The sequence below is a fragment of the Lonchura striata genome, chromosome 17, assembly GCF_050655825.1.
Source record: "Lonchura striata isolate lonStrDom1 chromosome 17, ASM5065582v1, whole genome shotgun sequence".
In the NCBI taxonomy this organism is placed as follows: Eukaryota; Metazoa; Chordata; class Aves; order Passeriformes; family Estrildidae; genus Lonchura; species Lonchura striata.
This window is the reverse complement of record NC_140719.1, coordinates 10,584,277-10,611,538: the sequence shown is the minus strand read 5'-3', so window position 1 is coordinate 10,611,538 and position 27,262 is coordinate 10,584,277. Positions and strand designations below refer to the sequence as shown.

The window sequence follows — 27,262 nt, the reverse complement described above, 5'->3', positions numbered from 1 at the left end:
CGGGGTCCGCGCCCGCCGCGTCCCCTCAGGGCCGGCCCTTGTTTACCGCCCGCGCGCGGCCCCGCCCCCCGCATCACGCGACCTCCGCCGGCCGCAGCGCTGACCCCGCCGAGATCCCTCCGCCGCGGCGCTCCGTGGGGGCGCGGCGCCCGCGGGATCGTCCCTCCCCGCTCATCCCCCGCGGCGGGAACGTCCCGTGAGGCGGGAGAGGCGAGCGGCGCGGGGAGGGAACGGGAGAGAAGCCGGGAAGCCGGCGGAGAGCGAGGCGGTGAGGCGGGACTAGGTTGTGCGGCGGAGGGATCCGAGGGGCGAAGCGCTGTGATGGGAGGGGGAGGCAGGGCCAAGATGGCGGCGCCCTGTGGGCCGGAGGAGCCCGGAGTGGTAAACAGCTGAGGGGAGGAGAGGGCGAGGTGAGTGCGCCGGGCCGCCCCCCGCCGCCACCGCCGCGGCGACACCGGGGACGGCCGCGGGGACGGAGAGGAGGAGGCAGAACAGAGAGATGAGCGGCGAAGCAGGGAGAAAGGGCTGGGGGAGGAGGCGGCAGGAGAAAGGGAAGGGGTCGGGGGGATGGGGAAGGCGGGGGGGTGATGTTCCCCCTGCGTCCCTTTTCCTGCCTCCCTCTGCCCCCTTTCCTTCCTTCCAGACAAACTTGCTCTGGGGTGCTGCCCCTCTCCCCCCACCCCCCCCCCCCCGCGGCTCCCCCCCCAGGTCCCCCCATCAGCCAAAGCGCCTTTTTAATTATGTGCTTTTCATCGAAAAAGGCTCAGCAGCCCCATTCCAAAGGCTGAGTAGCGATTGCCAGGTTTCTTCTCCCTTGGTTACTTGCTGAGGAGGTTCCCTTGTCCGGGGTTGGGTTTTAAATAAAGCAGTTGTTAAAGTCTGTCCCCTCGGTGAGGAAGGCTTTTCTCATTTCCTTGCTCCTGGGTAGGTAATGTGAAGTCAGGATGTTGTTTACTTCTACAATAAAACATTTTGCTTCCTGTTATCACAAAGAACTTGGGAGGCTGCAGTTCTGAAGTTTTCACCCTTTGTTTGCTATGGATGCAGCCTCTGTCATTGTTTTATCAGTTTAGGCAGAGCTTCTCTCCTTGCTCTTCAGGGTTGGGGTTTTTTTAATGAGTCTCTTACAAGGCAGTGAGTGAAAGGAAGAACGTGCCTTAAAGGAATGTATGATTCAAAACCCCTGGAAATGACCCAGAAACCAGGATCAGGTTTTGTGTGCAGAACTCTTTCCAGAGCTGCTGTTTCCAGAGAACCTTCCAGTGAGTGCTAATACAGGTTTTCATTCTTTGTGTGCTCTGATCCTGCAGTTTCCTGACATTAACTTCTGGATATAGTTGTTGGAAATCTGTCAAAATTGTAGTGATCCCATTAGGTGAAAAAAAATTCCTCTTCAATTTACACGTGTGAACAGCAGGAAAGTAAATCTGTGAAAACTCTGGAAGTTCTAATAATCAGTGCAAACCTTGGGAATGCATCTGTCTGCTGTTGTCTTTGCTGAGCAGCAGTCAGATACTCTGCTTATCAGAAGCAGCTATGCCACACTGAAGTTTAAAGTAAAAAATCAGGGGCTTAAAATCCCCTACTCAGTGGAAACCCTTTTTGCTTTGGTTTGGTTTGTTCATTTGTTCTGGTTTTGTAGCAGCCCAGTTCACCCAGGACTACATTTGTGGGGAATTGCAGGGACTCACACCGATGAAAATATAGTCAGAATATCTAATAAGTCATGAGATAAGCTTTAATTAAAATGATTTTATCTCTGGCTGTGTTTAATCCTGACACCTTAACTCTTTGTAACCTTTATGGTGACTAAAAAAGTGGCATTATTAATGGATTCCCATGTGAGATACACTGGCCAACTGCAGATGTTTTGGTGTTTGGACAAATACTTGTCTTCAGTAACTATTTGTAATTTAAAATGAATGCTGGCTCTATTTGCAGCTGGACTGCTGGGATGTTGACTTGTCCTGATTCCTGAAATTCTTCCAACTGCCAGGCACCTTCTTGTCAGCGCTGACAGGAGCTGGGGATGTGATTCAGCCTCTGTGCAAACTGAGTGGCCTGAAATGCATGTTTGCATGGTGCAAACACACACAAATATCTTTGGAATAGATACCTTTTCATTTGTTAGGAAGAAATCCTTCCCTGGGAGGGTGGTGAGACCCTGGCACAGAGCAGCTGTGCCTGCCCCTGGATCCCTGGCAGTGCCCAAGGCCAGGCTGGATGGGGCTTGGAGCAGCCTGGGCTAGTGGAAGGTGTCCCTGCCCATGGGAGGGGTGGCACTGGATGAGTTTTTAAAGTCCTTTCCAACCCAAACCATTCTGGGATTCTTCAATAATAAGCAAATGAAATAATCAAAGCACTTTGCAGTGGTGGAAGCAGGGGAGGGCACCAGATTTTGTGGCAAGTTGCAGACAGGTGTGTATTTTAAGATTGTTACAGCTTAATGTCTGGTATTATATATTCATGTATTTTAATAAACATCATGAGGACAAGTAATGATGTTTCCTTTATTAACATAAGCATTTCTTTGAGTAGCACATTAAGATCCAGAGTAAAGTTCTTGCAGTGGTGAATTGCTGTCACTTTCCTGGGCATTATTTGTGTTTTGTTTTTACTTTACAGTTACACATCATTTGCTATTCTGTGTAATGCTGGGTTTGATTCTTGGAGCAGTTAAAATGCCTTGATGAGTACATTAGATAGGTTGCAGTGGTTTCAAGGTTTACTGAATTGCTGCCTAACTCTGTGAATATTTTAAAAGGTTCCTCTTGGGGGCAGAAAAAAAAATGGTGCAGAGATTTAGAAGTCTCAGTCCTTGTGTTAGTGCCAAGTTTAGAGCTCTCTGATCACCTATTTGTAGTTAAAAAGATTCCTTAGTTGGAGTGACTTTCTGTGTGTAGTGTTAATTAAATTGTTCTAGAAAGCCAGGGCTTGTTCTTATTTATTTATTTGCTATTAATATATGCAGTTGTGTGTGAGGAATTGCAGTAATTCCCTGACTGCCTTTTGTGGCTGGCTGGTTAGCCTGGCTTCTGCCAGAGGGTGAAGTGACAGCCCTTCCATGTTTGGGCTTTTTATGACATGGATTGTTTTTAAACAATTTTCCCTCTGACAGAAATGTGATGAGTAGCAATTAGCAATACTCATTAGCACAGCACAGAGTCCAAAGAATCTTAAATATTGCTGAATATGATTTTCTCTCTTTGTTTGGGCTTGCCAGGCTTTTTTGTGATCTTCCTGTTCCCACGTCAGTTAAGCACCTGTAACAGAGTACAGGAGAATGTGTATAATATCAAGTTAGAACTGTAAATAATGATCTAATTTAGTTATGGCATCTAGTATCAGATCTTAATATAACCAAGAAAATATTTACTATTAGAAGAAGCAAGACACCTTCATTCTTTGCAGATGAATAAATAAATCAAATTTATTGTATTGCCAGTTGTAGTGATCAGTTTGAAATGAGGTTTAGAGTGTTTAGAGGTATTATTTCTGGGTTGTGAAAAAGGGAATTATCAGCTACTTGCTTTCCTGTGCCACTAGTGTTTTTTTTTTCCCTGCTGGAACTTTTCATTCATTGTTTATGTCACTTATATAATGGCAATGTTCAGTTTAACTGTGAGGGAAATGTAAGATTGGGCATGGTTAGGAAGCATAAAATGGGCTTCAGTTTTTTGTGTGGTGAAAGGGAGGGGGTTAGGCTTAATCCTTTCATGACCAACATTTCAAAGATGTGAGTGAAAAGGGCTGCTGTGTTATCAATCTGAATTTTTCTTTGAGCACAATTGCTGTAAAATCTGTCTGTCCTAATTCATGGCTTTTTCCAAAGCAGTACCTGGAGATGTGACCTGACCCTACCTGCAATAGAAATCAGATGGAAAAGTCAAAATCTGGAGGTTCTGGTGCTGTGGTGTTAAAATCCCCTTTCCTCTTGGGGCAGAGGGGGCAATAACCACTTATTGGCACACCCTAAATTTAACTTGTGCTTAATGAAAGAGATAAAATGCTGCTGTTGATCCCCCTCCCCCAGAGTAGGTGCTCCTGGTGTCTGAATTTGGGTGTTGGCACAGCAAAGGCCAAGGGTGTGTTTGTGGTGTGTCCCCCTCCTCCCCACCCCTGCGAGCAGCATAACTGGCACTACCAGCTGCTTTTTCATTTGGCTTGGGATAAAAATACACTGAACAGAAGAACATCTTCTCTTGACAGACATACTTAGAGAAGTCATAATCTTTGGGAATACTCTGCTGTCTCTTTATCTGTTTAGCCTTTTCCAATTAATGTTTCTACAGTCTCTCCCTTTGTCTCAAGTTTGTAGCTTAAACAGTTTGTGTTGTTAAATTAGCTACTGAAAAAAGAATAAATTTAGACTTGGTTCTTGGATTGTTGGCTTCTCCTTTTCCTTCTGTAAGATGGCTCCAAAGCTGTATTGGTACTTTAATACTTTTTTACTAAGTATATCTTAAAGAATGCTCTTGAGTGTAAGAAGTGCTGTGGGTGTGATATTTTCCAGTGAGTTTAAAATGCTGCATTGTAAAAGGTATTTAAACTGACTTTTTTCTATGCTTTCCTAACCAAGTACTTTAGATCTTTCGTATAAAACTAATTTTAAAAGTTAGTGACGAGTCAGTGACTCAAATCACATGGAAAACTTAGTTGTTTTAATCCTGTTAGTTGCAAGAATGGCTGCAGGGATGTGGGAATTCTTCTGATGAGGAAATGATTGCAATATTTGGGGATGGAAGCATTGGAGAGGCTCATCTTGTAACTGTGTATTTGAGCAGAAAGCCGTGCTGGTGATGTGATACTGTAAAGGTGTCAGGGATGTTCTGTTCACAGCACAAGTATCAATTCCAGATACAAAATACCCTGACAGTCAGTGGCTGATCCCACTGTTTCATAAGGTGATGGGAGCCCCTTAACCTGGCCTGTGCTTATCTACAAGATTTGAAAATCACATCACAAATTCCTGGTGGGACTGTGATAAATCACACTGACACCACGGAGCTGAACTTCATCTGCCAGAACACGGCCTTTTCTGACTAAAAGCCTGCTGCCTGTAAACTACTTACTCAGCTGCCTTTGCCTGAAAAAAGTGTGACATTGATTTAAGACTATTGCTGCAATTTCCTGGCTTGTTCATTTGTGTTGGGCACAGATTTGGAGCATCTCAGGCTTCCTTAGAGTTTAAAATGACAATTGACTTTACCTTGAGAAATCCCTCATCGGTATTCCTGGTTTGGGCACGTTATGCATAAATTACACTTCTTTCCAAGGCTTTAGGATTTTGCACTTTGTTATTCTTGCTACATTTTATTCTTAGTGCTCTGTGTTAGTCATTTTAGTAAAAATACCTGAAGAAAGCAGTTTATGTTTCGGCAGATGCAGTGGTGTGCACGTCAGCAATGGTGTCATGTCTCCCTGAGTGCTGACACAAGATCTCTGCTTGTCCAGATCACCCAGAACAGTGAAGTTCTGCCCTAAACTAATCATGCTGCTGCTGAGCTTTCCTCACATTAAGGTTTATCTTGGTCTTCAATCCATTTGCTTTTTTAAAGTTGTGGCCGTTTGTGTACAGTGAGGTGACAACATTGACTAGTTTGGTGTAACTTCAGATAAACTTCCACTTTATGAGATGCCTGTGTGTAACATTGCCCCATTTTTAGATGTGCTTTGAAATACTTTTATTAATATTCTGAATACTTTTGGAGTGGAGACTACTCTCTACTTTAAAGAACTCCAATGCACGATTGAAAAGTTGAAATAAACACTGCTGGATTTATTGGCACAAGGTCATGCCAGCCATCTGTTTTAGGGAGCTTGGGAAATGATCCATTACCTACATGTGTGGTGTTATCAGTGGCTGAGCTCTCCTTATCAGCTTCGCCCTTATCTGATGGCCGGGTGCATGCCACCACAGTGGCACAAAGTTTGAAATCCTCTTACCTACTCAACATTTAACCGGGGTTTTCCCCATCTCTCTGCAGAGCCTGACTTCAAGAACCCATCCAAAATGTGTTTTATGATTTCACCAGGCTGCAGATTTTCCTCTGGCAGTATCAGAATCAGTGAAACTGCTGTTGAAGGTTTTACTGGTGTGACAAAGATATAATATAATGGTATTGCTCAAGGAAAATAAGAAAAAAATCACTCTTTTCACTGGTATAGGATGGGAATCAAACAGAAGAGAGTTGACAAGGTTTTTATGGGGTAAAAAAGCAGAGACTGGTGTTTCTGCTGCTTTAACTCTTAAAACAGGTTTTGCTTGCAGTTGTTCGGGGGGTGTGGCTATGCATCTCTTTTGTTAACAATACTTTAAACAACTAATTCATGTTGCTGGGGAAGCTGGTGAATCTGTTGCTTAACCATAGCTGAGAGTGTGTCCTGATAGAAACTGGGGGACAGCAAGGCCTGTTTGAAAGATGTGTTCTCAGAAATGAAGCAGTAGTTTCCTTGGAGTGAGCTGCTTCCCCACACAATGTTGCAAATGCAGTCATTGAGTCAATTCAATATTATGATGATTACTAGAAATGGAGAAGCAGTTGATTCCTCAAAATGACTAACAGAGTGGAAGGCTGACTTCTTAGGTTGCATGGATGTGTGGCTTTAAACCTTTTGAAAGGATGGTGTCACTCTCTGAGCATTGTTTGTCTTCTAATGGCAAGTGCTTTTAGGAAGGAGTTGAAGCTTGTGAGTCTGCACAATGTGGGGAAAAAAACCAATAAAAACCCCCAAACCAAAATCCTAAACCACAACAAATGCCAGCTCTGATTTTATGAAAATCACAGAACCATTTTCCTTTCAGTGGAAAGCAACTTCCCTCACCCCAAGTCTCTATTCTATTATTATCCAAGTCTTGCTCACACTACCAGCCAGTTTTAAGTCTGCAGGTTTAGCATTTTGCCAGCATTAGACTAGAAAGGAAATAGCATTTAAATCTAAACACTTCAGTGATCAGACTCTGCTGGCTGCTGGTACATGACCCAAAGTTTCATTTGGACTATTCAGTTATGATCATTGAAAACCAAGGGTGAGGGGTTTTATGTTCTGCAGTGGTGATTACTGCCATGCTCCAGCCCATTTGTTGCTAGTGAAATGCCAGCTGGGAGTGTGGTGCCATATTATCACCTTTGAATTTGCAATCAGTGCCAGGTTAAGTAAGCTGATGTCTGGTGGCACTAAGAAAAGTGACCTTGGGCAGTTCTGCAACTGCAGAGTGATATGTTGCAAATGACAAAGTTTACTGGTGGACATGTTAACTCCTGCTGTCCAGTGACATTGTTAAACCTAAATATCCAGGAAAGTAATATGTATATCAGTAATTACAGCATTATCATTTAAAACAGAGCAGTGATCTGTGGTCCTTGGCTAATGCCTAAAAATGTTTTGAATAGAATTTAAAGGCTTAAATTAATTACTGTATGTTCAGAATAGAGAAGAATCCTTTCTCTGTAAGATTCTACCTGCCATAAATAAAACTTTAGCAGCTTTTGAAGGGTCACAGTACAAAACCATGGTCTTGTGAAAACCATCTAGTTTGAGATAATTGCACAGCTTAACCTGTGGACAGCTCTGGAAAGGGCAACTGCAGCACCATTTGGTGTTTTTCAGACTGAGGGCTGACTTCTCATGCAGGGAGTGCACAACTCTTCTGTTCTGTGTAAAAAACTTAATGATGTTCTGACCATACATCTGGTGTGATAAGGAAGACTATCAATCGTGCCTTTTCTTAACCTCTTTCTGTTTTTTCTTTACTAGTGATCATGAAAGGTGTGTGGCTGACAGCATTGCAGACAGAAGCTCAGCTCATCCACAGAACAGGTGCTGTAAACACAACTGCAGTAGAAAAACAATTTTGTGTGTAAACTTGCTATGTGTCAGTCCTGCCTTCCATGGGGGAAGTGAAAAATATATTCTAGCTTGGAGTGGGAGGGAAGAAGAAACCCTGCTGATAATATGAGGTGTGATCTAAAACCAGATTTGTTCTTCCACTGGGAAAGGTTTGGTATAGGATTCTTCTGGATGAAATAAAAACTGATTCATTTTGTGGTAGGTAGGTCAGTGTGACACCTGAACCCCTCTACTGCTGGTGCATGGGAAGAAGTCATTTTAAAAGCCTGACATGGCTTAGATTTGCTCCCGCTTAGCCCTGTGCAGTTGTTATCTGCACACTGTTGCATTTAATGCTTTATGCAGTTTTTGCACTGCAGAGTTTGTGATCACAAATCACACGAGTGAAGTCAAAGTGTCTTGTGCTGCTCAGGCTGCCCAGGAGCAGCAGCTGCAGCAGCCCTGCTTGAGTTTCCCAACAGCTGCAGCCTGGCCACATTGCAAAGTCTTAAAGCCCAAATCTCTCTGAGTGCAACAATGCAGAGCCCAGGGCAGTGAATTCCTGCCCTGGTCACAGGAGTGGAGAAGGATCTGGAGGTGTGTATTTTCTTCAGTTTTTAGTCTTATGCAAAGAACTGGAAAGGTGGTTTGAGGATGAGTTGCTGTAAGAACTCAGGAATGGAGTGATTCCAGGCAGCTTTTTGCATTTTTATTCAAAACTTTAGCTTCAGTTTACTGACCTGGAGAGCAAATTGAAAAAATGTGGTAAGAGAAAGCTTGGACAGTGTAGATACTGAGGTCTTCCGCAAAACAGATTAATGTCCTTGTGAAAAACATGAAGAAAACCTTGCTCATGAGTCATTGGCTTTTTGGAAACTCTTACAGCTTTTATTGCAGGTATGGAAACCCTCACAATTCTCTCAGTGTTAAATGGGCACTTGTGTGGAAAAGAAATAGGAGAGATGAGAGGTTTTATATGGAAAGGGAAAAGTTCACTCATCTGCTGTCTCTTCTCTCCTAGTCTGGTAGAAAGACACCAATGAAGAACTTCCTGAAGTTTTAACCTCCACATTCATGTCAGTACGTGCATCATGGCACAGCAAGGAAATGTTGGTGAGCTCCTCTCAATGCTGGATTCTCCAGTTCTGGGTGTCCTGGAAGATATAACAACTGCATTCAAAGATAATCTCATCTGTGGTACGCATCCTTTTGTGTACTTTTGGGAAGGGTTTTGCTTTCACATCAATAAAGGTAGAATGATGTGGGATGTTTTTTTTTTCTGTCGAACACTGTCTTTGCAAATGCAGCTTGAAAGGAACTCTTGATATTTGGGGTTGAAATTGCTTTAAGGATTGAGGCTTCTCTTCAGTCCATTGTGCTTAATGGCATGGCTCCTGGAAGGTCTGTTACATAATTGTTAAAACACTATTACAAAATGACTAGCTTTTCCTGAGGCAGAGCCTCAGGTGTGAGCTGATGAAACTTTCTTTGTAAAGTATATCTAGAAGGAATTAGGTGTCACCCACAGTATGGGAACCAGTGGGATTTTGTTAACTTAAAAAAAAAAAATAAAAGAAAAAATCCTATTCCCAAACAAAACAACAGAGTCAGACTTTGTGAAAAGTGATTGCTGCTGTTGAGGCATCACTTGTGCTGACAGAGCCTTTTCAGAGCATGAGAGCACTGCCAGTGTCCTTGTCCCTGAACTTGCTCTCCTTTGTCTGCTGAAGGGAGAGAACATCAAGTCACTCCTGAGCACTTTACTGGGTAAAGCACTCTTGCAACTCAGCTATCTGTGGGGTTTTATGGGTAGACAGGAATTGTTGGTTGTTAAAAAACCTGGTTCCTTTCCCTGAGCTGAGTGCAATCACTTGAATGGTTTGGAACCAGGAAATGTAGTTGAGAGGTCACAATTTCCCAAAGGTCTGCTAAACACCAAGGACTGCTTTATGTTAAAAATTGTGTAATAGTTGCTTAAAAGTTCTGCAATGTCCTTGTAGCAAGTACTTCATTTTTAGTGTATTGAGAATATTTTTGGGTTTTTCCCTTGCTGTCTCCAAACTGACAGACCGTGGGCCTATGCTTGTCAACAACCTGGTGGACTATTACTTGGAAACCAATTCTCAGCAGGCACTGCATATTCTGTCCACTCTGCAAGAGCCTCATGACAAGGTAAAAAAAAATTCGTTATGGCAGATTTTAGCCTGGTATTGAAGCAGCCTTTAAATAGCATCCATTAAAACTCTATGGGTTCCACTCTGGTGTAGAATTACCTTGCTGTAGAGATGTAGTATCTCTGTAGTAAGAGTAGTTTAAGCTTTAAAAATAAAACTTCAGAGGTCTGTTTCTTACAGAGTTGCTTAAACTGACCCAATTAAGCAAAAAACATCTATAAAGGAAAGGGTTTGGAGGATTAATGTTGTCTCTTTACAGTGCTCCTGCTGCAGGATGTGTTAGCCTAAAACAAATTTGGTATTTTGAGAGCAAGTAAGGATTTAAAATAGATTGGGAATGGCACTATAAATTGGCTGCTGCCCACATTTTTTTTTTTTTATTTACTCATAAACATTTCAAAGTGCAGTGACTGCTTCTGGCCTGTATAGTTTGCATTTGTCTACCAGTACTCAAAGTTATTGCAGAGTTCTATTTCCTCTGGGATCTTGTATATTTGTAAAATGCCCATAGTTTCCATATTGACAAACTGCTGAATATAGACTGGTGAAAAAGAGTATAGAGCAGTTAAATAGAAATACTTTTCTTTTTCTACCACTCTCTGCAAAATCCTTTGTCAGCATCTACTGGACAAAATTAATGATTATATGGGCAAAGCTGCTACTCGTTTACCCACCCTCTCTCTGCTGGGACATGTGATAAGACGACAACCATCTTGGAAACACAAACTTTCTCAAGCACCTCTCCTGCTTTCATTACTTAAATGTCTCAAGGTAAGAACTGTCAGGGCTGTCTATAAAACACCTGATGTAAACTCACATACAGATGCAAAGCATTTGATTCCTGTTTTGATGTCATTTAGTTAAGCCACACTGCTATTAATATCAGCTGAATACTCTGTGCTGGTGCTGTTATTGCTGACAATCTTGTTTCTAAAAACCCCTGTCACTGTGAGTTAGGAATGTTTGTTAAAACTTTCCTGAAATAAGTTAAAGACAAGAGGGCACTTGGTGGGGATGATGAATATCTTGAATGTGAACCTAATGAAAAATACAGTAACTTCCCACTGGTGCAATTTGAATCTGTGTGTCCTCTACTTGCAGTGTAGATGGGCCATGCAATGGACTACTCCCAAGTGAAATTACCTTGGAATTAGCAGACTTTCCTTTCTTAGCTACTGACATGCTGGATTACAAGGAGGTAGCTGTTCCCCCAAGCTTTGTGGGTTTTTTCCCTCATCTGCAGATTGATCAGGTATAATACTGTACAGCACTGTACCAGTGAATAAGAACTGAAAAGTGCTTTGAGACCTAGAATGCATTGTCAGTAATTGAATTTATTATGATAGTGAAGAATCCACATTAGTCATGAAGTCACATTTAAATGCACAATGCAGTCAAGTGCTCTTCAAAACAAAACCACCACAAGTTTGTAACTGCCAAAGGAGCCAGCTCCAGCTGCTGTTACTGGAACTCCTGTCGTGCCTGACAAGATCTGTTGAGCTTTGCAGTGTGACTGAGGGAGGAATGAAGTGTGTCAGAAAGCTGCTGGGAGTAGGACAGAGATGTGGAAGTTCTGGGGATGTGGACAGAGGGTAGGGATGGACAGGAAATGTGCTCTGATAGGTTTTGTGTGACTGAGGGAGAGCAGAGGCTGTAGACACACAGAGGAGGATATATCCCTAAAAACTGGCTGTCCATCAACCTCAGTGGCTCCTGGGAGATTGGACCCAGAGGGCCCAGCAGCACCTGCCCACAGCCTGACCAGTGCTTTGTGCACCCTGTGCTGACAAAGCAGAGGAGCTACCAAGGAAAATGTGCATTAAACTGAGGAAGCAAGGAAGGAGTTTGAACATTTTCTGTGTCCTTTCCTAAAATCTGATTCTCTCTTCCTGTTTCATCCAGCCAAAGGTTTGTACTGCCACATCCCTTTCTTGTGGAACAAGCCAAGGTGTTCTAGTCATTGTCTGAATTACTGCTGGGTGAAATTTCCAGCAGCCAGGTTTAGTAGAAAAGCTTCTGACCTCTGTGTTGGTAACTGGCCAACACCCTTGAACACTCTGATCAGATCTGCAGTTTCTGGGCCTCTGAATGTTGTGTGTGTTTAGCTCTGGGAATGAAGGAAGGTGGTACATAAGATGGTTCACATACCAGTAATTGTTTTTACTCAGCTGTGGAACTGTGGTGATGTTCCCTTTTTAACTAAGTCAGGTGTTTATGCAGAAAAGCAGCAAAGTAGGGGCAAGAATCCCAAATCTGCTTTTTTCTTCAAGTTGTTCATTATGAAAAAACTCAATGATCTTAAGTTCTGGTAGGTTCAGAGGGACTGTTTTTCAATAGAGAACTTTTTCCATGATGATGATTCAATGTTCACTTCATCCTTGGAAAAAAATAAGTTCAACACATTTAACTAATGCAGGTTTTTTCCCTTCTTGCAGACTGACACAGATGTAGTAGTACTCACCACAGGTGTCCTAGTGCTAATAACCATGTTGCCAATGATTCCTCAGTCTGGCAAACAGTACCTTCATGATTTCTTTGGTATCTTTGGGCGTCTCTCAGCCTGGTGCTTGCAGAATCCAGGTGAGATTTCAACTTTGTTGCATGCAGTTGTGGTCTGCAGTATCCTTGTGACTCGTGTGCAGTTGGTGAGCACATTCTTTTGTGAGACTCTTAGTGGTCTGAGATTATTTAAACACAGAAAATGATGTGTTAAGCCCACAAGCTGTTCTGTTCTTTGAGAGCATGGGGGAGTTCTTTGCTCAGAATTTAGAAGTCTCTTAGAATCTTCCATTTGGTGCTGCAACTGCATGAAATTTCACTGAACCAAAGTACTGCCCTGATGACAGTGAAAAGCAGAGATTGATCTTAATGGAGAGAGAAGGGAAAATGCTAATGTTTCAGGCAGATTTTGGGGAATTTGATATTCCCAGATATAAACATGGGGGGAGGAAAAATGCAACATATATAAGAGTTTATTTTAATGTGCAACTATTAATAGTTATGGAGGTTGATAAAACTGGTTTTCTCAGAGCCCTGGCTTTGCTGAATTTGTTGGAAGGGGTCTGATATCTAACACCAGCAGTATCTGTGAGTGTGGCTCATGGCTGAATGAACAGATGCTGTGTTAAGCACATAGAGCTGCTGTTTAGAGAGCCATTCTTCATTGCAAGTAGGATTGGAACTTCTGAAGTGAATACTAAGATTTGTCTGTTGTGATTGCTTTTGGTGGCTACAAGCTTTTAGTTTTACCTTTTGAAGTGAAACAAACCTGGTTTCCTTTTTTAATCATTCCGTCAGTCTTACTCAGGCTCACTATCTAGAGGAGTTTCAGGTTTTAACTTGAATAAAAACAAAGCTGTGCTTTGAGAATGACAGCACACTGGTTGGAATTAATGGTCCTTATCTTAATTTCTGGGTTTGTTGTGAGCTGATGACTAAGTATTGCTTGTTTTCTGAGAAGACTTCACAGTTTTAATAGGGATTATTTGTACCTCAGAAGACTTGTTCCAGTTAACATTTCAAATTTAAAAATACTTGTTTGCATTCTTGGAACTTTTGTTCTTTTTTCCAGTGTAATGAAAAAGATTCTAACTACTTTTTCCAGGTCATGTGGCAGAGATTTATCTTGTCCATCTTCATGCCAGCGTTTATTCTCTCTTTCATCGTCTTTATGGAATGTATCCTTGCAATTTTGTCTCCTTTCTGCGCTCTCACTACAGTATGAAGGAAAACCTGGAGACCTTTGAAGAAGTAGTCAAGGTAAAATGCTGCCCATCTGTGTATTATCTGAGGCAAGGAATTTATAGCTGTATATTCTGATTCAATACAATTCATTTGCTAATTCAGCTTTTGTCAATTTGACAAAACCATATAAGAATGAGCGATTTGACTGAAAGCTCAGAGCTCAGTTGGGATCAACTCTTGAAGCTGTGGTGATGTGTATTACCCTTATCTGTTAAATGTAACTTCCTGAACTGTTGGGATCAGTAGTTTGCTCAGCACCTTTATGTGGTTTAGTAAAATCCAAAGCTGCTGCACTGATAACAAGTCCTTCTCCTTCCCCCCAGCCAATGATGGAACATGTGCGTATTCATCCAGAGTTAGTGACTGGATCCAAGGACCATGAACTGGACCCACGAAGGTATTATATGTTCTCTCTGCTATTAGGAAAGGCTCAAATTGAGCAGCTTTCTGTGGAGTTATTTCAGAAGGTTGCAGCAAAACCTTTTCTGTCAGCATTAGTTTGTGTGGGGGTGTTTTGCCACCCAGATTTGTAGGTGCACCAGGTAAACACGTAGACTTTCCTCATCCCAGCTTTCAGCTGGATGAATAAGCAGAAACTGTTGTGAAAGGTCATTAACAGCAATGTTGGGGTTCTAAATTAATTTTGTGTCTGGGATGGCATCTGTCTTCTACTTTACTTTATCTTATTTTTATGACTTAATGATCAAACATCTCATAAAGATTTAAAACAGTTTTCCATAATGAATAAAGTGAAACTGCCAGAGATGCTTCATTGGCTGAAGGTTTGGGTCATATTCCTTGGGTTTCTTGAAGTATTTGATGGGATATAAGTGTTTAAAATGGCTTCAGTGTGTCTTGTTTTGGTACCTAGATATTGGTTCAGTTAACAGATCAGTTCTTTTAACAGGTATGTGTTAACATTATCAGCTGTATTAGTTTTCTTTAGCAATAGGCTCATTTGCCTGCAGCAGCACCACTTGCTGCTTTTCTCTTGTCTCCACAGGCCCAGCCACTGAAGAGGAGAATTTGACTCTTGTTGCTGCACAGTAGTGCTCTTGCCCTGCTTTTCAGAGCCACTAGGAAATCACTCCTAACTGGGAACCCATTGAATGTCACAATGCTCAATTTTGCAGGGGGGAGGGTGGCACCACTCAGGAGCACAATTGGCACAAACCTTCCAGTGGAAGCCTTCTCTTTTGGTATCTTGGACAGAGAGTATTTTACTTTCTAAAGCAACCCAGCCTTTCATAGACAGCCTTCTGGGCTTTCTCTTCTTTACAGTGAACTTCCATCCCCTGAAATACTGGGCAGATCTAATCTGGCTATTTAATTTAGTGAGAAGTAGTTCTCAGGATGAAGGAGGTAGTAATAGTAAAAAACATTCCCCAAACTTGGGAGATAAAACACAGATCTGAAACTGGCATTGCAGACAGTGTTTGCTTAAATAATACAGACTCCCTCACTGCTGGCATGTCTAAATTTTGACTACCAACATCTAAGTGTAGTTGAGCTGATTTCTACAGCTGCTGAAGCTCAGGATCAACCAAGTCTTCGTATGCTGTTCCTCCTTTCCAGAGTGCTCCATGGCAGACCATTATGGATCTCTGTGTCAAAGCTGTTTGTCTCTTCTTTGAGACCCTCTCTCACAAGTCATCTGGTTGCAATTTCTGTCTGGTGCCTTGTTCCAGTTTGGCTGGGAGCATGCAAAGCTGCCTGGAACAAATAAGCCATCCTACAAGCCAATTCCTCCTATCTCCAGGAACTTTTGTTTTTAACAATAATTGACTAACTTACTCTTTTGGATCCAAAAACTGTCTGCAGGTGGAAAAGGCTAGAAACTCATGATGTTGTGATAGAATGTGCCAAAATCTCCCTGGACCCTGCAGAAGCCTCCTATGAAGATGGTTATTACTCTGTGTCTCGGAAACTCTGCACAAGCATAAAACATCATCAAACTGACCCCAGTGCCAGCTCTTACATTGACACACAGAGCAGCTATGGTAAGACCTGCCTGATGGCTAATCAATACCCAATTGCTGGAGAAGAACTGGCCCTAGAGTAGAAAAACCCATCTCACTAATTTATCCCACTTAAAGTCTGATTCTTAGGCACCAGAAAGTAAACCATCATTAAAAAATAAATACAAAGATATATTTTCTGTATGCAGACATGCAGCATGTTCTCAACATTGTCTCTTCATCCCCTGTCCTCCCTACCCCAAAACAACAAAAAAAAAGAAAAAAAAAAGGTTGTAATATAATGTATTTGATAGATATTTTCTTGGACTGGAAGAAAAGTCTCTTGCTACAAATGTGTATGTTGAATGGATTTGAAATGCTTTGATGAAAAGCCTTTAAGTTCTAGCCAGAAGAATCAAGGGTTTGTATTTCATGTGTTGGATGCTTTGGAATTTTGATTTTCTCTTTTATTTAACTTTCAGGGACTTCTACCCCATATTCCACTCCTCGGCTAACACTATCACAAATGCCAGGGCAGCTACCTCAGATTCTGAGCCCACAGTCCATGAGGCTGTCAACTGAGCCACAGCAGGTAAAGCAGAAGATGAAGCCCAGCAAGTTTTCATTCTTTGCACTTTCATAGTTTCTTGTGCCAGTCTTAAAAAGCCATGGTTTTGAGCTGTGCTGTGAATTCTTCAGATGGTGGTGTTCATTTCACATTTAATCTCTGCCTGATTTCCTGTGTGAAGACCTGGATCCGGGTGCTTCACATGTTCCTTTTCTGAGCTCTGCTGTGTTTTACTCTGTGCACAGGTCACCATCTGGAGCCCTTCTGCAGTGTGTGGTATGACCACACCACCGACATCCCCTGGCGTTGTCCCATCAGAGTCATCCCAGTCTGCACCACAACCCTACAGCAAAGCTTTTGGCACATCTGGTACGTGCTGCATTTCAGAATTAAGCCTTCAAGGTTTGTTTTACTGGAAATTCTGGCTCTAGGTTGGACTGGCAGCTTTTAAATGGGAATGCCACATCATGCCAGTTGATAGGCGCTCCTGTGAACTGAGTACCTCACCTAGAGCAGTGCTGATGCAAACTGAGAGGAAATTTGTGAATTCAGTGCCAAAGTCTGAAACAACTTTTGGGAATCCGCACTTTTGTGTTGATGAACAGTTGAAAGAGATTTAAGAAGTAAATGCTATGAGGTGGTGTTTAAATGTACAATTCTTCACATACAATGTTCAGCTGAAAGGAGGAAGGGGGAGCCTGCTGAGAGAACTTGTGCTCCTTTTCAGCAGGGGGGAAAGGAACACCTTTGGGAACACCAGCCACATCTCCTCCTCCACCCTGCACTTCAGATGACTTTGTGCATGTTTCACTCCCTTCAGCTGCTGCCACACCTCCTAAAAAGGTATTACAAAATTCTTCTCCTGAACTAATCTGGTTTTTCATTGACTTGCCTTAATGCAGTGACCTTAACTGAGAAAGAAAAATCAGAGTAGGTGGTTTATAAAAAAATTTTGCATTTCACTGCAAAAACTCTTCTAAATGTAGGCAACTATTGCCACTTCCAACTGCACAGTTGTCAATGAAAACTAAGGCAATTAATGTGTTCTGCATTTCATCTGTTTTCCAGGAGGACAAACCAGATTCTGTGAGGCCTTTACTGTACCGACAGCAAAATGTCACAAACAGCGATAAATCATTGGGTAAGCTCCATTTTCCTCTCCCCATTACTACAACCTATTGTAAACAACTCCAGTTTTTATTGACACTTATTCCAATTCCCAAACACTTTTCCACAGGTTTTTTTTCCCCCTGAGTTCTTTGTAGTTCCAGGATCCTGCTTTAACCTGTGATTCAACTTGAAACCTTCTTGTGATGCTTCTGATTTCAATTTGACCATTCCTGTTCAGCTTGAGAGTTTTTTTTTTTACCTTGCTCTCCTGCATATTTAAAAACACAAACATAAGCTGAAGGCTGAAAATATATCTATTTTTATAAAAGCTGATTCTTTGAGGATGATTATTAGAAGCACCAAGTTGTATATTAAATTATGCTTCAGCAAGTTATCTGTCACATGTCTGGATCAAACTGTAAGGCTGCACATAAGGATAGATATGATGCTTCCTCTTAAAGGCCTCTGGAAAATCTTAGTTTTCTATCTACAATTATATTGCTGTACTTGAATCTATTTTAAAGTCCTGTGGAATACTGAAATCAGTAGGTTGAGGAACTCAGCTTTTAGTAGGTAAATGTAGATTCCATTGTCCATTCTGTCATCTACCTCTGTGACAGCTGTAGAAAGGGATTTTGGAACTGTATTTGAGACTTCTGTGCTGTGAATCTTAACCATCTTCAAAGTGGAGATGATAGTGAAATCTGAAGCTGGTTTTCCATGGTATAGTTCTGTAGTACCACTGGAATCTGAATATTCTGAATTCCAAGTTACGAACAGGCAAAGTTTTTCACTGAGTTCTTGATCTGTGACTGAGCTGAGCATGAGATTTCTATCCTGCAGTATGTATCCCACAGCTGCTGTCTCGGTTTTGATCAGTAACCACATATTGGCAAGTCTGTATTACATCAGATTGCTAAACTTCCTTTTTTCAGGCAGGTGCTGTGTCCTTGTCGAGCCAGCTCAGAAGCTAAAGGGGAGGTTAATGCTAATGTGGAAGTAGAGCTGTCACAGTGCACAGCAGCCACCTTATTTTATTTATCTAATGGGTTAAATTGCAAGCAGCACAACCTTCCTCACAGAGGTTATGCAATAGCAAATGTTAAGTTTACAGAATTACATTTTGGGATCAGGACTGACCTGTGACTGATCTCTGTTTTCCATGTGGAATGGAAGAGGAGTCAGATACCTTCCTCCTCTGAGGAAGCATCTGAAGGAGGGACACACTTTTATTCTGAGGACGTTGCAGCAGTGAGACTTGTGTTTTGTGCTGTGCTAAGGCTGGAGAAAACAGCACATGTACAACTAACTTTTTGTTTTCTGTTTTTTTTTTTTCCAGACATACCCAGTAGTAAAAGTTCAGTAACCTTAAGTGATCTTCCAGAGTTTTTAGGTGGGTTGTCATTCGAAGATAGCGCTGAGAAGGACAGAGAGGAAGGTAATGTCTGCTCTCCTTACCTACATCTTAGCTAAGGAAATGTTTGTCCTGTTGAAATACCAGATGTATCATGGTGCTCCCCCTCTCCTCAGATGCAATATCTAAAGAGATCTCCGAGATCACGACCGATGCTGAACACATGGTGCCTAGAGGAGGATTTGACTCCCCGTTTTACCGCACAAACGAAAGTCTGTCAGGCTCTCAGAAGAAGACCCACTCAGCAGCCTCCAGTGTTCAGGGACACAGTCAGACCTCTGAGCCTTTAACATCTCTGGACAAGTCTGGGCCTGAGGGTGCACGGGAAACACCCAAACAAACGTTTACTCCCATAGACAAGCCCTGTGGAGGCCCTGGGGAAAGCCCTGCTGGGAACAGGGAAGGAACCTCTGGGGAGCCAAGTATTCTCACTCCCAGCCCTTGTAAAGTACCAGCACAAAGGAGAGTGGTGTTTGGGAGTGGGCAGCCTCCCCTCTATGAGCACCTCTTTGAGGTTGCATTACCAAAGACTGCCTACCTCTTTGTTGGCAAGAAGACTGAGGAGCTGCTAAAAAAAGCCAAGGGAACCCAGGATGAAGACTGTATGTCCTCGACTTCTCCCGTGGAAGTGCTGGACAGGCTGATTCAGCAAGGAGCAGATGCACACACTAAGGAGCTGAACAAGTAGGTGACTGAAAATCTTACTTTGCAGACTTTATTGTTACTCTTTTTTGTGTTGGCTTAATTTTAAGCTGTGCTGAAAAAGCAGCTGCACAGTTCCTCCTTAATCTTTTTATACCAACTGACCTTAATTGTACTTTTACCAGGCTATAGGCTCTTTTGAGGTGAACATTCAATTTTTTTACTTAAGCTTACCTGTTAGTGCTGCATTTTCTTTTTCCAGATTGTCTCTGCCAAGCAAATCTGCTGACTGGACTCACTTTGGAGGTGAGGAAATTTCTCATGTTTTGGCAATCTGTTCCTCTATTATTAGACTTGCTTAAACAATGACCTGCATACTTTTTGCTTGTGGGTTTTTGACTAATGCTGCAGAAGGATGATGCCCTCTACTAAGTCATGGTTTATCTGCTTAGCAAATAGCTGTGTTCCAGAGAGATGAGCTGCTTTTTTCATCTTTGAAAAGTGCAAAATTCTAGACACTTCTGCTTTTGACCATTTCAGCCTTGCTAAGCTTCACAGTGCTGCTGGTCATCTGATAGATCCTTGCACCTTCTCACTGCTCATTCAATCTAAAACTGATGGTTTTTCTTGCTTATTTATGTGTCTGTGTCGTAGTTTTGTGTTCTGAGGCTTCTGTGTTGATGGTGACTTGGCTTTTTTTTCTTAATCAAAGAAGCAATCCATTTGAGGCATATATCCATTGCTTTGGGAAAAATGTTTATGATTTTTGTGTTGGAGAGCAAATAAAGCAGAGAGTGCAGCTCAGTAACCTCTTCTTTGTCCCACTGCAGGTTCTCCCCCTTCAGATGAGATTCACACCCTGAGGAACCAGCTGCTTCTGCTGCACAACCAGCTGCTGTACGAGCGCTTCAAGAGGCAGCAGCACGCGCTGCGCAACCGCCGGCTCCTGCGCAAAGTCATCAAAGCCACGGCTCTGGAGGAGCACAACGCTGCCATGGTGAGCAGGGACGCAGCTCCACCAGCAGCTGAGACACACTGGTGCTGCTAAAAGTGTTAATTGGCCTGGCTGGTGTCTTTTGGTACCACTCAATTAACAAAGAAGGCTCATTTGTCGCTTTATTGAAGGCAATGTTTGTGGAGTGACTCGTGCACAGTTCTGTGGCTGTCATTATTAATGTCAGTAGTTTGTAGTTGACTGCAGGCAGCTGAATCCTTCATGCTTGACCCCTTCCTGCACTTGCCTTTGGATAGTGGTAAAGGCTTCCCTGTGAGTGGAGTGGATGTTCAGTGCCTGGCTAAACACCTTGCTGCATATTTGATAAAGTATTGTCCTTTTGCTCCTCAGATGAGGACTAATAGCAAAAGCTTTGGAAACTCAAGTGTTGTTTTCCAGAGATGTTCACTGTGATGGAATTTGAAGATATAAGTACACTGAACAATGTCTCAGTACAGATTTAGGTGTGTTTCATACTGTATTTTCATGTTATAACTAATTCCATCAACAGTTTCGCCTGATAATTAACTGTAAGAGCCAAAAATAAATTTCCAAGTAGTTTTGGAAGATTAACTTTTGCTTCAGCTGTGAGGCCCAAGTCCCTGTTGAAAGCATGAGAGGCAGTGGAAAAACAGCCTATTGCTTATTCATGCTTTGAATGTGGCTGTGAGTTTTCAGCCTGTCCACCCTTATCACCATTTTATCTCCTTTTCAGCCAAAACCAAGCCAAGCCCAACAGCTTTGAGAACACGCTCTGTATAAAATGTTGTGTGTGTGGAAAAGTGTTTTCCTGCATGCTGGTAATGACAGCTTTGCTTGGCTGAGCATAGATGTCCTAGCTGCTATGTAGGAGTCTTGTCTGATGCCTCATGTGGGATTCTTAACAGAAAGATCAGCTGAAACTGCAGGAAAAGGAGATCCAGGCCTTGAAACTGAGTCTGCAGAAAGAACAGGCAAGGTACCACCAGTTTCAGGAGGAACATGATAATATTGTGGCTCAGCTTCACAGCCAGATCCGACAGCTGCAGCACGACCGGGAGGAATTCTACAACCAGAGCCAGGAATTGCAGGTATGAAGCATCAACAGATTTGTTGTCTACTTAATGGTTTTAAAAATAACCTTCTTTGTAACAAGGCATGAAACACCTGAGAGAAAGCTGCACATTTTTATTAGAGATGTTGTCCTGATTCAGAATAAGACAGTGCATAATTGAAAGTGCTGAATTTAATATCATCCTTTTGTAGTTCTGTTTTGTCCTGTCTTCAGCTTGGAAATAGGAGAAGGCAGGTTGTTAGCTGGTTTGGAGGGGTCAGTATAACTTGATTTCCTGGGGGTTTACAGCCTCCCAGCTCTGTGCCCGTGCTGTCCTTAGTGAAGTTTCAGAACCCTGAGTGATTTTTTTGTTTGTCACTTGAACAGACCAAGCTGGAAGACTGCAGGAACATGATAACAGATCTGAGGTTAGAGTTGAAGAAGGCAAACAACAAGGTGTGTCACACTGAATTGCTGCTTAGCCAAGTTTCTCAAAAGGTAAGAAAAGTCAGTGTTCCTAAGGTCCCTTTGTGTCTTGCTGATAATTTTTTTATCTTGATAGTTTTCATCAGGTCCTTTAACTGAAAGAAGCCTGTGCTGAGCTCGATAGAGTCTGATACTAATTACACAAAAACAACACAGAAAAATGTATTTTGATGAAGAAACTCTAAATTCTGTTAAAGGGCTTCTGAAACTTCTTGTTTTGGCTTTCTCCACAGCAGGGATTTGCAGATTGAGCATTATGAATTTATATTAAAACTCTGCTAAATCTTGACAACTGAGAGATAGTGCTTATATTGTAAGTTGAATGGAAATGAAAAGTTCTTTATGAAAACGATTTATTTAACACTTAACTACCTATGAAGCATTGTATTTTATCCTTTGTTTCCCTTCCTCATAAAAATACCCTGTGAACACAGTGCCTGTCAGCTGTGACTCTCCTGACTTGTTCATCCCAATGTTGGATCCTGTTCCATTTCCCTTCCCAGCTTTCCAACAGTGAATCGGTGCAACAGCAGATGGAGTTCTTGAACAGGCAGCTGCTGGTTCTTGGTGAGGTCAATGAGCTGTACCTGGAGCAGCTGCAGCACAAGCACACAGACACTACAAAGGTACCAGTGCAGAGGATTTTTGGGGAGACTTCCCTTGAGGTCATCATCCAGCAGTTACCAGCCCTGGGTTCAGAAGGAAAGGCTTTGTAACTTAATAGACTCTTTGTTCTGAAATGGATTTTCAGGGATTTGATTGTATGTTTGATCTTCTGTTCAGATGTTTTGTGCCCTGTGGGTTTGAGGAATATCTTCAGTGCCCCTTCTGAAAGCTAAGAAGGGGTTGTTGGGGTACACCTGGGGTCTGTTTTAGCCAACTGATGTAAATTCTTAGCAATTTCTTTTCCAAAAGCTAAGACTTTACTGTGCTCAAATGTAACTGACAGCAGATTGTGGGTAAAATAATGCAGGGTAGTAGTGCCAGAATTTGTGGAAAGATCTTAACAAGGATTTTACGGGTTTTGGTGAGGTGTTACTTCAAAATGAGCATCTCAGCCTTCACACTCAGTCATTTTCCTTTTAAAAGTTAACAGTAACTTCACTGAAACTTCTGTGGTTCATATGGTTTTACTTCCTGACTTCAAAGAAACCTTTTTCTAATTAGAAGCAAGAAAATTGCACAACAATATAACTGTTCCTGCGTGAGAGCATGTAATTAAAGAAGGTGAATAATACACTGTAAAAAAAGTCTTCTACTGGTATTTAATGAAGGTCGTGTTGGAAAAATGGATTTAAAATAGAGTTTGTCTACTCTAATCCAGTGCAGAGCTGGCAAGAGTGCTTTGATGAAAAGAGGTTTTCATAAGGAACATTAATGTGCTAATAAATTCCAGTGATGTGTCGTTATTTTAATAGTGTACATCCTCAGCAGGGCTGGTTTTCTATATCTGTTTTTAGAAATGCTGCTTTTATTCTGGCTTGCTTTAAAATGTGCCTATTTATAACATCAGAAACATGTCTAAACACCAATAAAAATAACACAGGATCAAATTAGACTTTACCATTGTGTTGTTTGCTTCGAGGAGGTTGAAATGTTGCACGCTGCTTATCGGAAAGAACTGGAGAAAGCAAAGTTGTGTGTTCAGCAGCAAAGCCAAAGGCTCGATGCTTCCCAGAAAAGGATAGCTGAACTGGAATCTCAGCTTGCAAAAAAGGACCACCTCTTCCTAGAGCAAAAGAAATACCTGGAAGATGTTAAAATCCAAGCAAGGTAGGGGCTTCCTATGTAATATTTTAACTGTGCTTTGACAGATGCACTGTCACAGCTGAGGCAGATCCTGGAGATTTTGGACATTGTGGTTTCTCTCTTTGCTCAGGGGTCAGCTGCAGGCAGTAGAAAGCAGGTACAAAGCCCAGAAGAAAATCACCCAGGCATTTGAGCTGGAGATCTTGGATCTGTTTGGGCGGCTGGAGAAGAGCAGTCTACTGAAAAAACTTGAAGATGATAAAACAGAAGCAGCTGAAGCAGCAGAAGAAAGGTAAGGCTGGTGGTGTGAAATCTGCAGCACCCATGTGGGATTATTGTCAGTTTTGGGCTTAAAAACAGTGGATGTTGCAAAGCTGAGTGTGTGACACATCTGGTTACCCCCTGTCTCTCCTGCTTTGCCCCAGAACTGTGAAAGGAAACCTGTTGAAGTACATAGCCAGAGGCAGAAAGGGAAAATAATCAAAGTAATCTGCCCTGGCCAGCATTTCCTCCTCCACTGTTTAATTACTGTGATTTCCTTGACACTGTGTCCTCTCTCTTCCCCAAGCAGGCTGGACTGTGGTAATGAAGATACAGCAGGACACAGTGAAGAAGCAATGGGTAGAAATGGAGAGACCAAACCTCCCAGCACCCGAGGCAGCAGTAGCAGTAAGGGGGGCAGCAGCAGCGAGCTCTCCACTCCAGAAAAACCCCAAAACCAGAGGCTGAGCAGTCGTTGGGAGACATCTGTGTTGCTGGAGCCCTCAACTACTGTCCCACTGACTGTAGGGTCACTCCCCAGCTCCAAGAGCTTCCTTGGAATGAAGGCACGAGAATTATTTCGCAACAAGAGTGAGAGCCAGTGTGATGAGGAGGGGGTCACCATCAACAGGCTGGCTGATGCCCTAAAGACTGAACTATGTAAAGATCCAAGCATGGAGTCAAAGGTCCCTCCAAGCCCAGAAAACCTCTCGCCTAAGCTCCAGGAAAGCAGTGTTGGACAGCTTCATATCATGGACTACAATGAAACTCATCATGACCACAGTTAAAGAGGAAGATAGTCAATCAGTGTTATTTTCATATTCTTGGCATAGAACAGGAGGCGTGAGTGCAAGTTTAACTAAAAGCTTTTATGTTTCTTTGGTCTGAGCAGTGGCTCATGCAGCGGAGCAGGATCGATGGCCAGGAACGGAAGGAGGCTGCTGAATGAATGCAAAGTGGATTTTTGGGTCTGGAATTGAAAATGCCCAGCCTAACTCTTGCTTCTGTCTCAAATTCAATCCTTAGCAGCGTGTACTAATTTGAAGGGACAACTGTTAGCATTTGCAAGTATTTTTTTCCCTTTCTCCGTGCCCCCAGTTGAGTGGCTGCATTTATGAACTTGAGTGCAATATGAGGCCAAATTAACATTTGTGAGTTTACTCTGAATGCTTTGTATTTCTTTGCAAACTTCCCATTTAGAGCAGTTGGTTGTGCTGTCCAGGTGACTTTGGTTCCTTTCATCCTGGAAAGAAGCAGCACTAGGATTTCCAGTGCATTCTCTATTTTTGCCTGTCCACTGCCCCACATCCCTCAGAGCCCAGCCTTCATTAAGTTGGAGTCTGATTGAATGCCCAATTGTTTAAAGAACATTGTACCTCTGCAGAATGATTCATTCACCCTAATTCATGATCATTGTTTATATTGTCCTTAACATTTCCTGGGAAGTTACATTTGAACAGACAAAAAGGAACTGGAGCTTGTAATGCAGAAGAGACCGTAAATGCTGAAGACTTGTTAAAATACCAGCTTCAGATCATCTTGGCGTTTGAAGTGTTTGCCTGATTGACCTCACACTGTTTCATATGGGAAAGCAGTTGGGGTGGGAGAATAGGGAAGAGGAAACTTCACTCAAGTAGGGAGAGGATGCAGAACATGGAGGTAGAATTCCAAGCTTAGGAAGATCTGCAGAGGAGGATTTGCTTCTCTAATCAGGGAAATGTGCTGCTTCACCCTCCTTCATTTGTTTCTGGTTTGAACAAGACCACCATGTTTTAAGTCCAAGAAATTGTCTTCATTCTTCCTGACAATGCCTTTTCAGGCTTGACTTGGAGAACATGGTTTCCTTTGAGTGCTCTCCTACTCAGATTGCAGCACATTTTTGAGTTCAGCAGTGTCAATTTGGCTCTAGGTCTCTCCCCTTCACCCTCATCCTACTTCCTTAGATGACAAGGCTGAGGAGGAATCCTGCTCACATTGAAATCAGAATCCTGGCGTGAAGCCTTTTGGTGTTAATAATGTTTTAAGTCAATTATGAGCCTTCTGTGAAGGAGGATTGTGGGATCAGGGCTTGCCAGTGGTCAGACTCAATCTCCTTCATGACAGAACAGGGCCTGCTGTTCGGAAGGCAGTGCTTGTTTTAAGTGTCCCATGTGGGTCCAGGTGTACTCAGATGGTTCAGGCTTCACAGTTCCCCTGCCTCACTTGTGGCCTCTTCTCCTAAACATTCTGTGGGTGGCAGCTGCTGTTTAAGAACCACCTCACACAGAAATCAAGTCCAAGCACACTTGCATTTGTAGTTCAAATCCCTTCTTAGCCCGGGTGGGAACGAGGCTGTCAGAGCAGCTCAGCTCATTCCTGACAGGACTCGTCCTCCCATTCCCGCCTCCTCCGGAGCTCCAAGGTCTCAATACATTTCTGCCTGTCTTAAATTATTCTCCGTGTCCTTTCAGTTGGTCAGTCCGAACTCTGAGAAGTAGAGGTGAACTTCAGTGGTTGTGTCAAAGCTGACTCTGCATGGAGTAGAGAGTAGAGAGTTGGTTGTAAGTGGCAGCCTGGTTTTGTCGGCGTCTTTAGGCTTTCTCAGACGTAGTGGTAGCAAACGTGGTAGCGCGTGTTTCGGTAAGATTTGGAGCTTTCCTGCCCCTTCCCTGCTGGATCCCAGCCTGGGGACTGAACGGTTTGCACACAAAGGGCCTGATGGGCCAGCTCAGCTGGGAATATCAGAGGAGCTCGTTCCCATCCTGCTCTGCCATGCCCGGGTCTGGTGTTCCCAGGAGAGGCAGGTTTTGTGTCAGTCACAAAAATGTCCTGGCAGCAACGCAAGCTCTTTGATAAGGTGGCTCTTTTTTCTTCTTTTAAACAGGATTTTAGCACCAAGATAGTAATGGAAACCACTTTAGGTTTGTTTATGGACCACAAAGATTATGGAGGAACAAATTTTGCAATTTTCTTTCCTAAGTCAAAAAATCATGGATCTGCTGTATGTAGTTAACTTGCAGTTTGTTTGAAGGGGTCCCATCAGTGAAGTGGAAACAGATTTTTTTAACTGACTGCTTTTAGTTAAATCTAAAATTGCTGTCTTTGTCAAGTTAATCTGTTCCCTGCCTCGCTCTTTGTAAGCATGTTAAACAATCCACATTAAATGCCATAAATATGAAATACAAGGAAATGGTACAATCGTAAGCTAAAGAGAATTTAAACCAAAAGGAGGTTTTGCTGTCCTTATTAGAATGTTCTAAAATGTCAAGGCAGTTGCTTGTGTTTAACTGTGAACAAATAAAATGTATTGTTTTGCACTA

General features: G+C 42.6%; 1 protein-coding gene across 10 annotated transcripts; it reads left to right on the top strand.

Moving 5' to 3' along the window:
* The first annotated feature begins 149 nt into the window (after positions 1 to 149).
* TSC1 (TSC complex subunit 1) lies at positions 150 to 27,262 on the top strand. Of its 10 annotated transcripts, none has more exons than XM_077787898.2 (23): positions 150 to 268; positions 7,759 to 7,821; positions 8,852 to 9,027; positions 9,899 to 10,002; positions 10,623 to 10,775; positions 12,440 to 12,584; positions 13,609 to 13,763; positions 14,072 to 14,145; positions 15,570 to 15,748; positions 16,189 to 16,298; positions 16,520 to 16,643; positions 17,002 to 17,117; positions 17,343 to 17,415; positions 18,724 to 18,822; positions 18,915 to 19,482; positions 19,703 to 19,746; positions 20,271 to 20,437; positions 21,322 to 21,504; positions 21,855 to 21,965; positions 22,457 to 22,579; positions 23,539 to 23,726; positions 23,833 to 23,994; positions 24,271 to 27,262. In XM_077787898.2, the coding sequence occupies exons 3-23, from the start codon at positions 8,922 to 8,924 to the stop codon at positions 24,749 to 24,751; spliced, it is 3,465 nt and encodes a 1,154-aa protein (XP_077644024.1). In that variant the 5' UTR covers positions 150 to 268; positions 7,759 to 7,821; positions 8,852 to 8,921; the 3' UTR covers positions 24,752 to 27,262. The 10 variants fall into 10 exon arrangements, with proteins under 10 accessions (XP_077644024.1, XP_085450039.1, XP_085450038.1 ...); XM_085593913.1 differs by lacking the exon at positions 150 to 268 and adding an exon at positions 319 to 410 and having other exon boundaries at positions 17,005 to 17,117; positions 23,542 to 23,726; positions 24,274 to 27,262; XM_085593912.1 differs by lacking the exon at positions 150 to 268 and adding an exon at positions 319 to 410 and having other exon boundaries at positions 17,005 to 17,117; positions 23,542 to 23,726.